The sequence below is a fragment of the Syzygium oleosum genome, unplaced genomic scaffold, assembly GCF_021117445.2.
Source record: "Syzygium oleosum isolate NSW1041296 unplaced genomic scaffold, Sole_v2.1 Sole_v2.06, whole genome shotgun sequence".
Lineage (NCBI taxonomy): Eukaryota > Viridiplantae > Streptophyta > Magnoliopsida > Myrtales > Myrtaceae > Syzygium > Syzygium oleosum.
The window spans coordinates 13,391,154-13,404,533 of record NW_026607490.1 but is presented as its reverse complement, the minus strand read 5'-3'; the positions used below and the strand labels follow the sequence as shown (position 1 = coordinate 13,404,533).

General features: G+C 39.0%; 2 protein-coding genes across 2 annotated transcripts in view; both read left to right on the top strand.

Moving 5' to 3' along the window:
- Positions 1-234: 234 nt before the first annotated feature.
- Positions 235-13,380, top strand: part of LOC115665869 (monothiol glutaredoxin-S2-like) — a 39,411-nt gene continuing 26,265 nt past the window's right edge. The window contains exon 1 of the mRNA XM_056312048.1: positions 235-848. Coding sequence (XP_056168023.1) covers positions 517-825 — 309 coding nt within the window. The 5' untranslated portion in view covers positions 235-516 and the 3' untranslated portion in view covers positions 826-848. The remainder of the gene's footprint in view (positions 849-13,380) is intronic.
- Positions 9,172-9,854, top strand: LOC115682935 (monothiol glutaredoxin-S2-like). The gene has a single exon (XM_030607303.2). It carries the CDS (start codon positions 9,374-9,376, stop codon positions 9,680-9,682), a length of 309 nt encoding a protein of 102 aa, XP_030463163.1. The 5' UTR covers positions 9,172-9,373; the 3' UTR covers positions 9,683-9,854.

Sequence of the window (13,380 nt, the reverse complement as noted above, 5' to 3'; positions counted from 1 at the left end):
ACACAATGTGAAGCAAGCAATATGACGAGAACAAGAAACGGTAAGCCGTACAAAGGACATGCCGGTAGCTTTTCCGTAAGAAAAGAATCGTCATCGTGCAGCACTTACTTTATCTCTATTCGCAACATGAAAATCGTTGTCAAAAATGATCATACGATATATGGCAATATCTAGAAGAACATTCTCATTCTCGTTCATCTGTCAAGCCCTTTTTTCCTAGCCAAGCCAATCCAATCCAGTCCAAATCCTTTACCCACCTCAAACCCAATATAAATAAGCTCCCAATGATCAACGAAAACTCATCAAAACTCAATCATCATCCCTCACAAGCTCAAGAATTTGCTCTCTGTCTCTCTCCCTCTCTCCCTCTCATTTTCCTTTACGTGCGCAGCCTCGCATTCATCGTTGGGGAGTCGAATTCTCTTCACGTTTTGCCTTCCATTGTCGAGATAGTAAGGATTATCGATTTCAAGTCGTTCTGACGTATTTTAGCATCACTGGCTTGTGCTTTTGCCAATGGATAGAATCAATAGAATGGTGTCGGAGAGGCCGGTGGTGATCTTCAGCAGGAGCTCGTGCTGCATGTGCCACACTGTCAAGATGCTCTTAAGCGAGTTCGGGGCCAACCCGGTGGTTCACGAGCTGGACGAGATCCCCAGGGGGAGGGAGATTGAGCAGGCCCTCTCGAGGCTGGGCCGCAGCCCACCCGTGCCCGCCGTGTTCATCGGCGGCGAGCTGGTGGGGGGAACCAATGAGGTCATGAGCCTCCACCTCAACCAGTCCTTGGTCCCGAGGCTTAGACAAGCCGGAGCAATTTGGGTCTGATCAACTTAATCAACTGCGCGGAGGTTGCTAATAAGTGTGATATCGAGCCACACAAGTTTTGAGGACTGTTACCTATCGAATGCTGTACTAGTAGGGCTACGACTTTTTATCTTCGCTATGTACTCACTTTCAAATGGTCTAATCCTATCACTGTGATAGTTTTTCTTTCTAAGTATTGATCGATGGAAGCACTGAGTTTGAGAATTTAATTTGTCTTCGTGGCCATCGTGGGGTTGTTATCTACTAGATGATTGAAGTATACATAATAAAATCTTTTGCGACAAAAAGTAAGTATATATGTGAAGAAATTCAAATGGCCGAAAGAAAATTAAGATGCATCTTTCTAGCTAGGAAATGAAACGACTGATAATAAAAGGTAGAAACCTAGAATTTTAAGTGAAGTACTAGAGGGATATGTGTGCATTTGGTGTGTCTAATTAAAATGCCACATAGATGGAAGACGACTTGTCTCGATTCATAAACAAGCGTACCAAGAATCATTGCCATCGAGCCGAGCACAACACTGTCTCAAAGCTGCTTGTCTATCTGTCTGCAACCCGACTTAGCTCTAGCTAGCTCGATTACATTGGTGGGTTTTTCCAACGGCATCGAACGCCAAACTTGTGCTTCGCGGCGACGGCGATGGCCTTTGTGGTGGTGGTGGTTGGCTGTAACAGCGACTACACTGTGGATTGTGGTTACTGGCAAGGTCATTGGGGGCGACGATGGAGATGAGAGAGAAGGGGGAAGATGTATTGGGCTCTGATTACGGTTTAGGATTCCTTTGGCTAGTTTATTCTTGTTTCACTTATATGTAATGATGAGACATGGATGCTCACCATATGCCCAAACTGCAGCATTCCGCTCGGCTGCAGCATTAACTCACCCTTTCTATACATCTCCAGATTCTCCACCACGATAGATCTGAGTGACCATCTTCAATATTTTGTAGTGCATGTCATGCCTAGTGATTGAATTGTTGAGCCAAAGTAGAAGAAAGAATGGTATCGCCATTTCATGCCGCCGGTCTTTCCCGATTTTTAAATGATATTGTCGTCGAGTGTTTAGGCGTAACGATTCAAACCGATAGCCCTAGTTCAAAACCATTTCGATTGTACTGTTCTCGCATTCACGAGGAGTACTTAAGAGCGCAACATCCCGACGCCAATGAACGCAAGCAAAGAATGGTATTGTTAGTCGATAAATGTTTTACCAGTGTATCAGCCAACAACAACCGTACGAGTGATGTAATAAAGATTAGGAGAACTCAAGTAAAAGGGTTTGAATAAGTTCACACCCTCTTAAAAGAATCTGTCTAAAGAATTCACGACTCTTCCTGGTCAAGACTATATGGTTTGGTTGCCATGGAGTGCAGACTAGAAGAACTCAAAGTAGAAATTAGTCGCTGCATGTGTCGGTTATGCTCCTAATGTTGTAACCATGTTGTTACAGGGTCAAGAAGGTGCAGCTTTCGGATTCGATGCAGGGCACTAGAAGTCCTATGAGGAACATAAAACGCGTCAACAATCAAAATATGATGCCAGCTTGATTTTAGATATGAATTCGTAGACAAGGATTCAAGAAACTGAGCTTATTTGTCATTTGCAGAATGAAGGTGCTGTGCCTGTTAGTGATTGTTGCATTGAAATGATTCGCAGTAGCTATACATCTGGAAGTTCTGAGAATTGGATGCTAATGCCTCGCTTCAATGTAAGATCTATAGGATTTTTACCCTTAGCTTTGTGGTGCACTTTGTTGACTAAGCTGACATGTGAAGACACTGCAGCTAACATCCATTTATATGTTCCCTTTTTTTGTTGACAACATGATAGTGGTAGGTGGAGACAGACGCAGCCTTCATGGTCCTCCGGATATGATAACGAGAGGAGCCCTAGCTCCAAAAGTTTCTCTCATGGCAATTACCAAGAGCGTTAACCATCGCATGGTAAGAAGAACAAAGCAACGAGCCATGAGCCCTTCCTTTCTTGTTTGATAATCGAGCCATAAACTCTTCAAACAATGGAGACTTACAGAGTTTGCACATCCTCGGAAGGATAATTCTAGGTGTATCATAATGAACGCCTGGAAAATCACATATTTTTAGCGAGAAATGATAGTTATATCTCTGGAATAAGATATTGGCTCACGTTATTTCCACCCCTTAAATCGCTTTAGACACACCCTATAATTTAAATTGTCCAAAATTGCCCTCTCTGAGATCTCATAAATGACAAGATAGATATGAAAGAGGAAAAGCATACATCTATGTGCATAAATCAATCTCAAGATTTTTATTCACTTTCATTAAATATTGTTTCTCCTTCTTTTTGTGTGTGAGTGTCAAATAAGACATATTCATTATTATTTTTTTACAAGAGTCCTCTAAAATTCGAGTATTCTAATGCGCTTAGTGGCTGGAATTCTATTTTAAAAGAATATTAACAAAATTATGATGGCTAGAACAATTATTTACAATCTCTCTCTAAAGTTTAATTTCTAATAACTCCCTATCATGTAAATTTTTCTGGTTCAATATCTTTTCTAAGCGGAATTCTTTGGTTAAAATTGTGAGCTCTTTATGATTATAACTTAGGTTTGGGATATGTTTATTAATAAAGGTTAGCAAGAAGGTTCAAACTTATCGCAAACAATCCTTCAATAGAGTTCACCTTAAGTACATTAGTGAGTAGAAGGGAGGAAATGGAGTTTGTTAAAAAACGATTAGAAAATAACATAATGTGGTCGAATAAAACTACATTGTTTTGATTAATACAAATAGTCTTTTCATGACAAACAACTTTTATATTTTCAATAAATAACAACTTTCATCATTTCCATTTGTGACTTTGATCAATAAATTCTCTTGAGGTTATTTCGTTAACTCAATAAATTATGTTTACAACAGTCATTTAGGGAGTGAAAATAACATAAGCCTAAGATATTTTGGGTTTTTAATAGAAAAATCATTGACTATCAATACTTGCTTATTCATAACCATATCTTCCTTGAGAAAAATAGACATACATGTACTATCCCGTCTAGAAAAACAACTCTGACCACATTTTGCGTGAAGCTGCTTTGTTAAAAAATATATGACATATCAAATCACAACATTCTTCGCTCATAATAATATTAGGGCTACACCCACCATCCCATTTTTGAAGCCTTAGGTTAAGCCTTAAGTTATCCTATCCTGTATTTGGTTCCTACTCAAGAAAAAGATAAAGTTGGATATAAGAAAGATATAACTCGGATAAAAATATTTCATGAGGGAGGTAGGATAAAGGTGGATAGGATTTCTTATATTCATAGTATAAAGGTTATTTATCTCAAAAAACAAACTTCTTAAATAAATAAAATTGAATAATAATTAAATATAAATAATATTTGAATTGTAAAATGAAATAGAAAATTAAAAATAACAGCAATTTTCGTTTCTATTTATTCACATATTTATTTATATATTTGCATTTCTTTTTTTAGGATTAATACAACAAAAAAATCCCAAACTGGTACACATGTGATAAATCTACCTCAAACTAATTTTTTCACCACAAAAACCCTAAACTGGCACACTTGTGACAAATTTACCCTCCATTAGTTTCCATTAAATTTTACCGTTAAATTGTTGAGTTAAATCAGATGTGGCAGTTGTCGAGTATACCATTTTGGGTTTTACCCTTCCGTTTGTTACATGTTTATCAACTTGTGAGTTTTCATGGTATTAATCCAATTTAACGGAGGGTGAATTTGTCACAAGAGTATCAGTTTGGGGTTTTTGGTGGTAAAAAAATTAGGTTGGGGTAAATTTATCACAAATGTACCAGTTTGGGATTTTTAGTGATCAAAAAATTAGTTTTGGGTAAATTTTTCATAGGTATATCGGTTTGGGTTTTTCATGGTATTAACCCTTCTTTTAATCCTATAATATATATTATATATTTAGTATTTATATTCATTACAAATTTTAGGTATATTAATATAGTTTATTATTTAATAAAATTTTATTTCGGAATAATGGAAGGGAATAAAAGAATAAAAAATAAATAAAATAGAGGGAAAAATAAAAAAAAATAGTAAGTAAATAAAATAGATAATGACACAAACAGTCCCTGAACTTTGGCCCAATGTGCAATGTGGTTCTTAAACTTTTAATTTGTTCAATATAGTCCCTGAACTTTAGTTTAATGTTCAATATGGTCCATGAACTTTTAATTTGTTCAATGAGATCCCGAGACTAGTGGTACATGTTCAATGTAGTCCCTGAACTATATGAAAATGTTCAATATAATCCATAAACTTGAATTAATGGAAGGATTACATTGAATATTTTTATATAGTTTATGGACTAAATTGAACATGTATAAAAAATTTAGGAATGATATTGAACAAATTAAAAGTTCAGGGACCACATTGCACATTGGGTTAAAATTCAGGGACCACATTGAACAAATTAAAAGTTTAGGAGCCACATTGCACATGGAGGCAAAGTTTAGAGACTGTTTGTGTCATTTTTCCTAAATAAAAATGAAATAGGCAAGAAAATCTGAGCATATACTTTTTGAAATCACGAAGGTGAATGATTATATTTTCTCTCTCTTACTAGATTCGTCATTTGCTAGGTGATCTACCTCGTCAACGTTGCTGTAGCCCATTTACATTTTTTGTCATAGTCGAACTGGTAGCTTTGGAATGCTACAATGAGCTTTTTGCTGTTTAAGATTTAGATCGTACAATAATCATTGATTTATTGTGGAAATATCTCTACTTGTACATTTGTGGTTTCTTTAGCAGTGGATAGTAAGAGATTCTTATCATCTCCGTTTGTGCATTTTCAAGTTCATTTACGTTGATATGCCGTTCATATAAAACATAGAACATGATAGAATATGAAAATATCCGGTTTTATTGCTGGCATTCACCAAACAATAGATAATATATAACAAAATCATTGGATTTCATATCATATTCTATCCAGTCCTATTTTGATTAGAAATTCAGGCAACCAAACGTTGCCTTACTCATTGCACGTGGATATTAATTATGTAATGCCGTGTTGAATATAAGCAAGTTCGGTAAACTTCAACCTAACATATGCTGACCAAACACTCAAGATTCCATCATAACACATATCATTGTTGGTACTATCTTGCATGATTTCATATTTGTGTGGAAGTACTAGCGACATTCTAGAGAACAAGTTCCCCATGCTTGAAAGAGCAAGCATATGGGCAAATACATTTGCTGTGCTCATCTATGTAAAGAACCAATATTCGACTTCGCGACGACACATGAAAAAGTGGGTAACAAAAGTCAAGTATCTTTTTTGCGTCGACGCGATTTTTCACGAGGGAGAATACATTACTATGTGATCTTGACCTTTCATGAACAATATCTCTCTGACACGTGTGGACGAAATGCAAATCTTTCTCTCTTTTGCTTTTTTGTTTTTTTTTTTGGCCTTTTCTAAGAAGTACTAGAAGATCATTTTCCTTTAACGGATGAGAAAAAGCATTTTATATTACCATCCCATTAAATATGGATAAGATCCTTATGAGAGAGAGGGAGCATCTCAACTATCGAATTCAATATGATGATGTTCCTCCCAAAATGTCAATTTACATCATAATCAATCTAGATGACCCAAATCCTTTATGAAAACCCCCCACAACATTTTCTTGTTAACATTGGAAAACCCAAAAGCTATTTTCACTTTTTCATCAAAATAATCCAAGTAGCCTTATTTTAAATTAAAAAAAACGCAAAAGCATTCTGAGTACATTGGATAAGTATGAACATTGACATTTATATATGCATAAAGATGTGAAAAGTCAAAATATCAAATTAAAATCAAAACTTATTCAAATAATTATATATTATAGGAAAAATTGCAAAAACCATGTTCAATTTTACGTCATATCAGATGCCATAGTCACATTTCAAAACTTACCATTCATCTTCATTTTTTACAATGAAATTCACGTTACATCTCTCACCCTCACATAATTTACCAAATTATCATTTTATTTCCCAACCCGAGAGGTTTGCTCAATCCAACACACCACTACCATGTCTCCCCCTCTCCACTATGCATGCCTCTATTACACCTTGGGAGGCCGTCGACGGTGGTCAACGGTAGCCACGCTAACTTAAGGCCAAAATGAGGTGGAACGACCTTGATTTAGCAGCCATGGCCGAGCTCTGCTACATAGCTTGCGGGGCTCGCGAGCTTGTCACAGAAACTCATGGCTGGCCTTGGCCCTTGTGAGCTCAAGGCCGACTTCACACAGCCTCGACGACCATGAATCGCAAGCTTAGGCCAAGCTCACGTGGCCTTGCTATCGCAAGCCTGGAATGATCTCGTCACAAACAGTTTCAGGGATGTCACGAGAGGGACGTGTGAGAAGGGCATTTGATATAAAGAGCTGCAATAACCCCTAAATAAAAGTCATTTCAAACCTCTTCAATTTTCTTGGCTATAACTCTCGGGACTCATATACGCGCCACACCGTATTGAGGAATGAAAATCCAATGTATAAATCAAGCAAAACAAAGCACATATTCAAGGATAGAAGTACAAGAAGATAAAATTGGGGACCTCATGACATCCATCTCCTTTTTCAATTTGGACAACCGGGTGCCAAAGCTGCCAAAAGTTCTGTCTTCACTCGATAGGAAAAAGTGAAAAAATAAAAGACGAAAATTAATATATAAAAACTCTAATATTGATCTGTTAAAAGTAAAATAGATTGACTCAATATAAATATCTGAATAAACCAGTATAGTAATTTCTAAGGAAGAAATACTGTTTTTTCCCATGCATGGTGCGGCGAAACCGAGCTTCTCGTAGTGAGATTGCCATTTATTCCTTTTTCTTTTTTGTGAAATAGATATTAGTATCTATTTTTTAAAAAAATCCCGCGAAAGAAAAATCATTTCACTAACGTTTCTTTTGGCAAATTCTTTTTCGGGAATAGAATAAAAGAATCCCAAGTGGATGAATCCCATTTTCCCCTTCTCCAACTCAACAGATGCCTCCGAGATAGATACATTACAAGAAAAAGCCCCATTAACATGGATAATAATTGTACTAGAGAAAAGACTTATTACGTACACCTTTTTGTTCTCAAGATCTCTCTTTATATATGCCACTTGCAATCGCATATCGGTACTCTTATAATTCCTCATCTAGATGTTTAATTAACAACAACAACAATAATAATAACAAAAATAGTAAGAAATCTTTTTAATTTGAATAACCGTGGGTTAGAGTTTTATTACGGTGATAAGCAAGTTAATTAATAGTTTGTTCAATCTTACCATTCCATTTCTTATCATGTTAAGGTTACATTTGACTCTAATGAGTTCGTGAATGAAAAATCCAAATACAAACATAAGTTACCACTTCATTATTCCTCAGAAGTTCAATAAAAATTGAAGAAATGACGCTAAACTCTAAAATTGAACATAAGAGGAAGAAATAAAAATTATTATTCATTTGAGTCTAGAGAGTTCAAGGTTTTCCATGAAAATAAGACCAATAGTATGCATAAAATTATGGGTTTTATCTTATAAAAATAGTCAACATACAAGCAATCTTGCTTACAGATAAAAATTGCGTATGTATTATGTATTACTTAAACTTTTGCTTGTGGGTGTTAGTGATTATGTGTAATCTCATGTTACGTCTCTAATTGATTAAGTCTACGGATATATGTAGCAACTTAAGATAGTAAAGTTAAATTATGACTATGTAGGGGAAACAATGAATATATTTTATATATATAGCCTTATATTCCTCGCCACTTTGTCCTTCATTGTAACGTAAAGTACATACCAAGCACTTACTTATTTCTCTATTACTAACCTAAGTAGATATAAATAACCATAGATAATTAATTAGAGATATAGCACAAAAAGAGATTACCCATAACCTCAGACGCCGGGATAGTATCGATAAACAAAACGAAGGCACGAAAATTATTGCACCCTTCATAATTAGTGCAATGATAAAAAAAAATGAAGGATAATGAAGAAAGACAATGTGAAGCAAGCAATATGACGAGAACAAAAAACGGTAAGCCGTACAAAGGACACGCCTATAGCTTTTCCGTAAGAAAAGAATCGTCATCGTGCAGCACTTACTTTATCTCTATTCGCAACATGAAAATCGTTGTAAAAAAGATCATACGATATATGGCAATATCTAGAAGAACATTCTCATTCTCGTTCATCTATCAACCCCTTTTTTGCCAAGCTAATCCAATCCAATCCAAATCCTTTACCCACCTCAAACCCAATATAAATAAGCTCCCAATGATCAACGAAACCTCATCAAAACTCAATCATCATCCCTCACAAGCTCAAGAATTTGCTCTCTGTCTCTCTCCCTCTCTCCCTCTCATTTTCCTATACGTGCGCAGCCTCGCATTCATCGTCGTGGAGTCGAATTCTCTTCACGTTTCGCCTTCCATTGTCGAGATAGTAAGGACTATCGATTTCAAGTCGTTCTGACGTATTTTAGCATCACAAGCTTGTGCTTTTGCCAATGGATAGAATCAATAGAATGGTGTCGGAGAGGCCAGTGGTGATCTTCAGCAAGAGCTCGTGCTGCATGTGCCACACCGTCAAGATGCTCTTAAGCGAGTTCGGGGTCAACCCGGTGGTTCATGAGTTGGATGAGATCCCTGGGGGGAGGGAGATTGAGCAGGCCCTCTCGAGGCTGGGCCGCAGCCCACCCGTGCCCACCGTGTTCATCGGCGGCGAGCTGGTGGGGGGTACCAACGAGGTCATGAGCCTCCACCTCAACCAGTCCTTGGTCCCGAGGCTTAGACAAGCCGGAGCAATTTGGGTCTGATCGACTTAATCAACTGTGCGGAGGTTACTAATAAGTGTGATATCGAGCCACACAAGTTTTGAGGACTGTTACTTATCGAATGCTGTACTAGTAGGGTTCACGACTTTTTATCTTCGCTATGTATTCACTTTCATATGATCTAATCCTATCACTGTGATAGTGTTTTTTCTAAGTATTGATCGATCGAAGCACTGAGTTTGAGAATTTAATTCGTCTTCGTGGCCATCGCGGGGTTGTTATCTACTAGATGATTGAAGTATACAGAATAAAATCTTTTGCGACAAAAAGTAAGTATATATGTGAAGAAATTCAAATGGCCGAAAGAAAATTAAGATGCATCTTTCTAGCTAGGAAATGAAACGACTGATAATAAAAGGTAGAAACCTAGAATTTTAAGTGAAGTACTAGAGGGATATGTGTGCATTTGGTGTGTCTAATTAAAATGCCACATAGATGGAAGACGACTTGTCTCGATTCATAAACAAGCGTACCAAGAATCACTGCCATCGAGCCAAGCACAACAATGTCTCAAAGCTGCTCGTCTCTCTGTCTGCAACCCGACTTAGCTCTAGCTAGCTCGATTACATTGGTGGGTTTTTCCAACGGCATCGAACGCCAAACTCGTGCTTCGTGGCAGCAACGATGGCCTTTGTGGTGGTGGTGGTGTGGCTGGAACAGCGACTACAGTGTCGATTCTGGTGACTGGCAAGGTCATTGGGGGCGACGACGGAGATGAGAGAGAAGGGGGAAGATGTATTGGGCTCTGATTACGGTTTAGGATTCCTTTGGCTAGTTTATTCTTGTTTCACTTATTTGTAATGATGAGACATGGATGCGCACCATATGCCCAAACTGCGGCATTCTGCTCGGCTGCAGCATTAACTCACTCTTTCTATACATCTCCAGATTCTCCACCGAGATAGATCTGAGTGACCATCTTCAATATTTTGTAGTGCATGTCATGCCTAGTGATTGAATTGTTGAGCCAAAGTAGAAGAAAGAATGGGTATCGCCATCTCATGCCGCCGGTCTTTCCCGATTTTTAAATGATATTGTCGTCGAGTGTTTAGGCGTAACAATTTGAACCGATAGCCCTAGTTCAAAACCATTTCGATTGTACTGTTCTCGCATTCACGAGGAGTACTTAAGAGCGCAACATCCCGACGCCAATGAACGCAAGCAAAGAATGGTATTGTTTGTCGATAAATGTTTTACCAGTGTATCAGCCAACAACAACCGTACGAGTGATGTAATAAAGATTAGGACAACTCAAGTAAAAGGGTTTGAATAAGTTCACACCCTCTTAAAAGAATCTGTCTAAAGAATTCACGACTCTTCCTGGTCAAGACTATATGGTTAGGTTGCCATGGAGTGCAGAATAGAAGAACTCAAAGTAGAAATTAGTCGCTGCATGTGTCGGTTATGCTCCTAATGTTGTAACCATGTTGTTACAGGGTCAAGAAGGTGCAGCTTTCGGATTCGATGCAGGGTACTAGAAGTCCTATGAGGAACATAAAACGCGCCAACAATCAAAATATGATGCCAGCTTGATTTTAGATATGAATTCGTAGACAAGGATTCAAGAAACTGAGCTTATTTGTCATTTGCAGAATGAAGGTGCTGTGCCTGTTAGTGATTGTTCCATTGAAATGATTCGCAGTAGCTATACATCTGGAAGCTCTGAGAATTGGATGCTAATGCCTCGCTTCAATGTAAGATCTATAGGATTTTTACCCTTAGCTTTGTGGTGCACTTTGTTGACTAAGCTGATATGTGAAGACACTGCAGCTAACATCCATTTATATGTTCCCTTTTTTTGTTGACAACATGATAGTGGTAGGTGGAGACAGACGCAGTTCCTAGCAGCCTTCATGGTTGTAACGTCCTGAATTCGACCCACTTTCGTGATCAATAAAATGGATATGTATTTCTCATTTCGTTTTAGTAAGTCTCGCCCGGAACTGATCATTATCGGGATACTGATCAATAGGGAATGGCTAACTAGGAAAACGGTACGTGGACCCAAGAACTCGACCGTGAATCGAGTCCGATTCCGAGGAACGACGAGGGAATATTTTGGGCCAATGTGGGCCGATCCAAGGAGGGTGACGGATTTGGTTTGGCCAGCGACGTACGATCGGATAGCGGGTGATTCCGCACAACCGAGAGTACGCGTGGCGAATAATCCCGAACTTATTCCGAACGATCGCGACCCTCCGGAAGTAGCGATAAATCCTCGTGTTCTATTGGGAATCGAGACTGTCACGATTCGAATAACCCTAGATTGATACGCGTAACCCCTAAACAGCCACCCGTTAGTGAGAGACGCTAAAATCGCATTTGAGTGAAATCGATCGTGGAATTGAGTTCGGACTTCGGTGTCGAATTTCGTGGACGTACACAACTATTTTTGCAAGGACAACGTTGTATAAGTGTGGCCAATTATATTTGGGATCGGTAGAGTCGAAAATTGGAAATTTGGCCCGAGACAGGAAAATTACCGTTTTGCCCTTGGACCTCTAAGCCTAAATTCCGAATTTTAGGAGTTTAGATTGGAATTATCTGCCCCTATTATTGTTAAAAAAATTAGTGGACCAATCTACCCCTAGATATTTTAGTCTTAGTTGATCATGGCCATTGGTGTGAGGGCTTGATGGTAATTTTTGGGGAGTTAGTCAACCACTCCACTCACCACCTTTGCTTAAACACTCTCCCTCACTCTCTCTCCTCTCATTTCTCACCCTCACCAGCCGGCCACTCTCCCCTCTCCTCCCCCTCTCGTCGATTCACTCTCTCCCTCTCCATTTTCCTTGTTCGGTGTGAGCGCCGCCGTCGCCGGAGGAGCACCGCCGCCGCGCGCCACGCCGGGGCCGCCGCTCGCCCCGCCTTGCACCATCACCATTCACCCTCACTCCCTCAACCACCCATTCTCTCCTTCCTCAGCCGCCGATCAGCCCCTTGGCCGTGAATCGCCGATCGCCGCCGCCGCGGGAGCCACCGTCCGCCGCCGTGAGACCAGCTCGGGCCACCCGTTTCCCCCACCTGTTCAGCCTTGTTTGGAGCTTAGGAGCCTAAGTGAGTATTAACCCTAAACCCTAATTAGGCTAATTAGCATTTCTAGATAGGTTTAGGTTAATTTAGGGGTTAATTAGGGGAAATTAGGGATGATTAGTGGGTTGGTTAATTAGTGGTGATTATGTGATGATTTGGGAGTCTATTATGTTGATTTCAATGTGGATTAGTGCCCTAGAGTGGGCTGTTTAATGGCTGGAATTATTGGGTTTGATTGGCCTAAGTTCGGTTAATTTATGGCTTAATGGCGGAAATCCCGAGCATGCTTTGTATTATCCTTTTGGTGACTGGTTGTGATTGATTGGATGTTAATTTTGTGATGCCATGATGCATGTCTAGTGTGGCCGAGAATGAGGAGGCATGGCGGTCCGTGCGAATGCGTATGTGGATTGTTCTAATCGCATGGTAATTGTGTGCCAATTGTGGGCCGTGTTCGAATCGGACTAATTGTATTAATTGGACATGTCAATGTGATGTTCTGAGCATGCTAAATTGTGAGTCGACCATATCGTGGTTGAATTGAGTTATTGGACTAATTGGGCAAGTAAATTTGTGGTATTGAGCATTTTGAGATGCACATTGAGTTGGCATTAATTGATTGTGTGCCTATGTGAAATCGAGTGCTC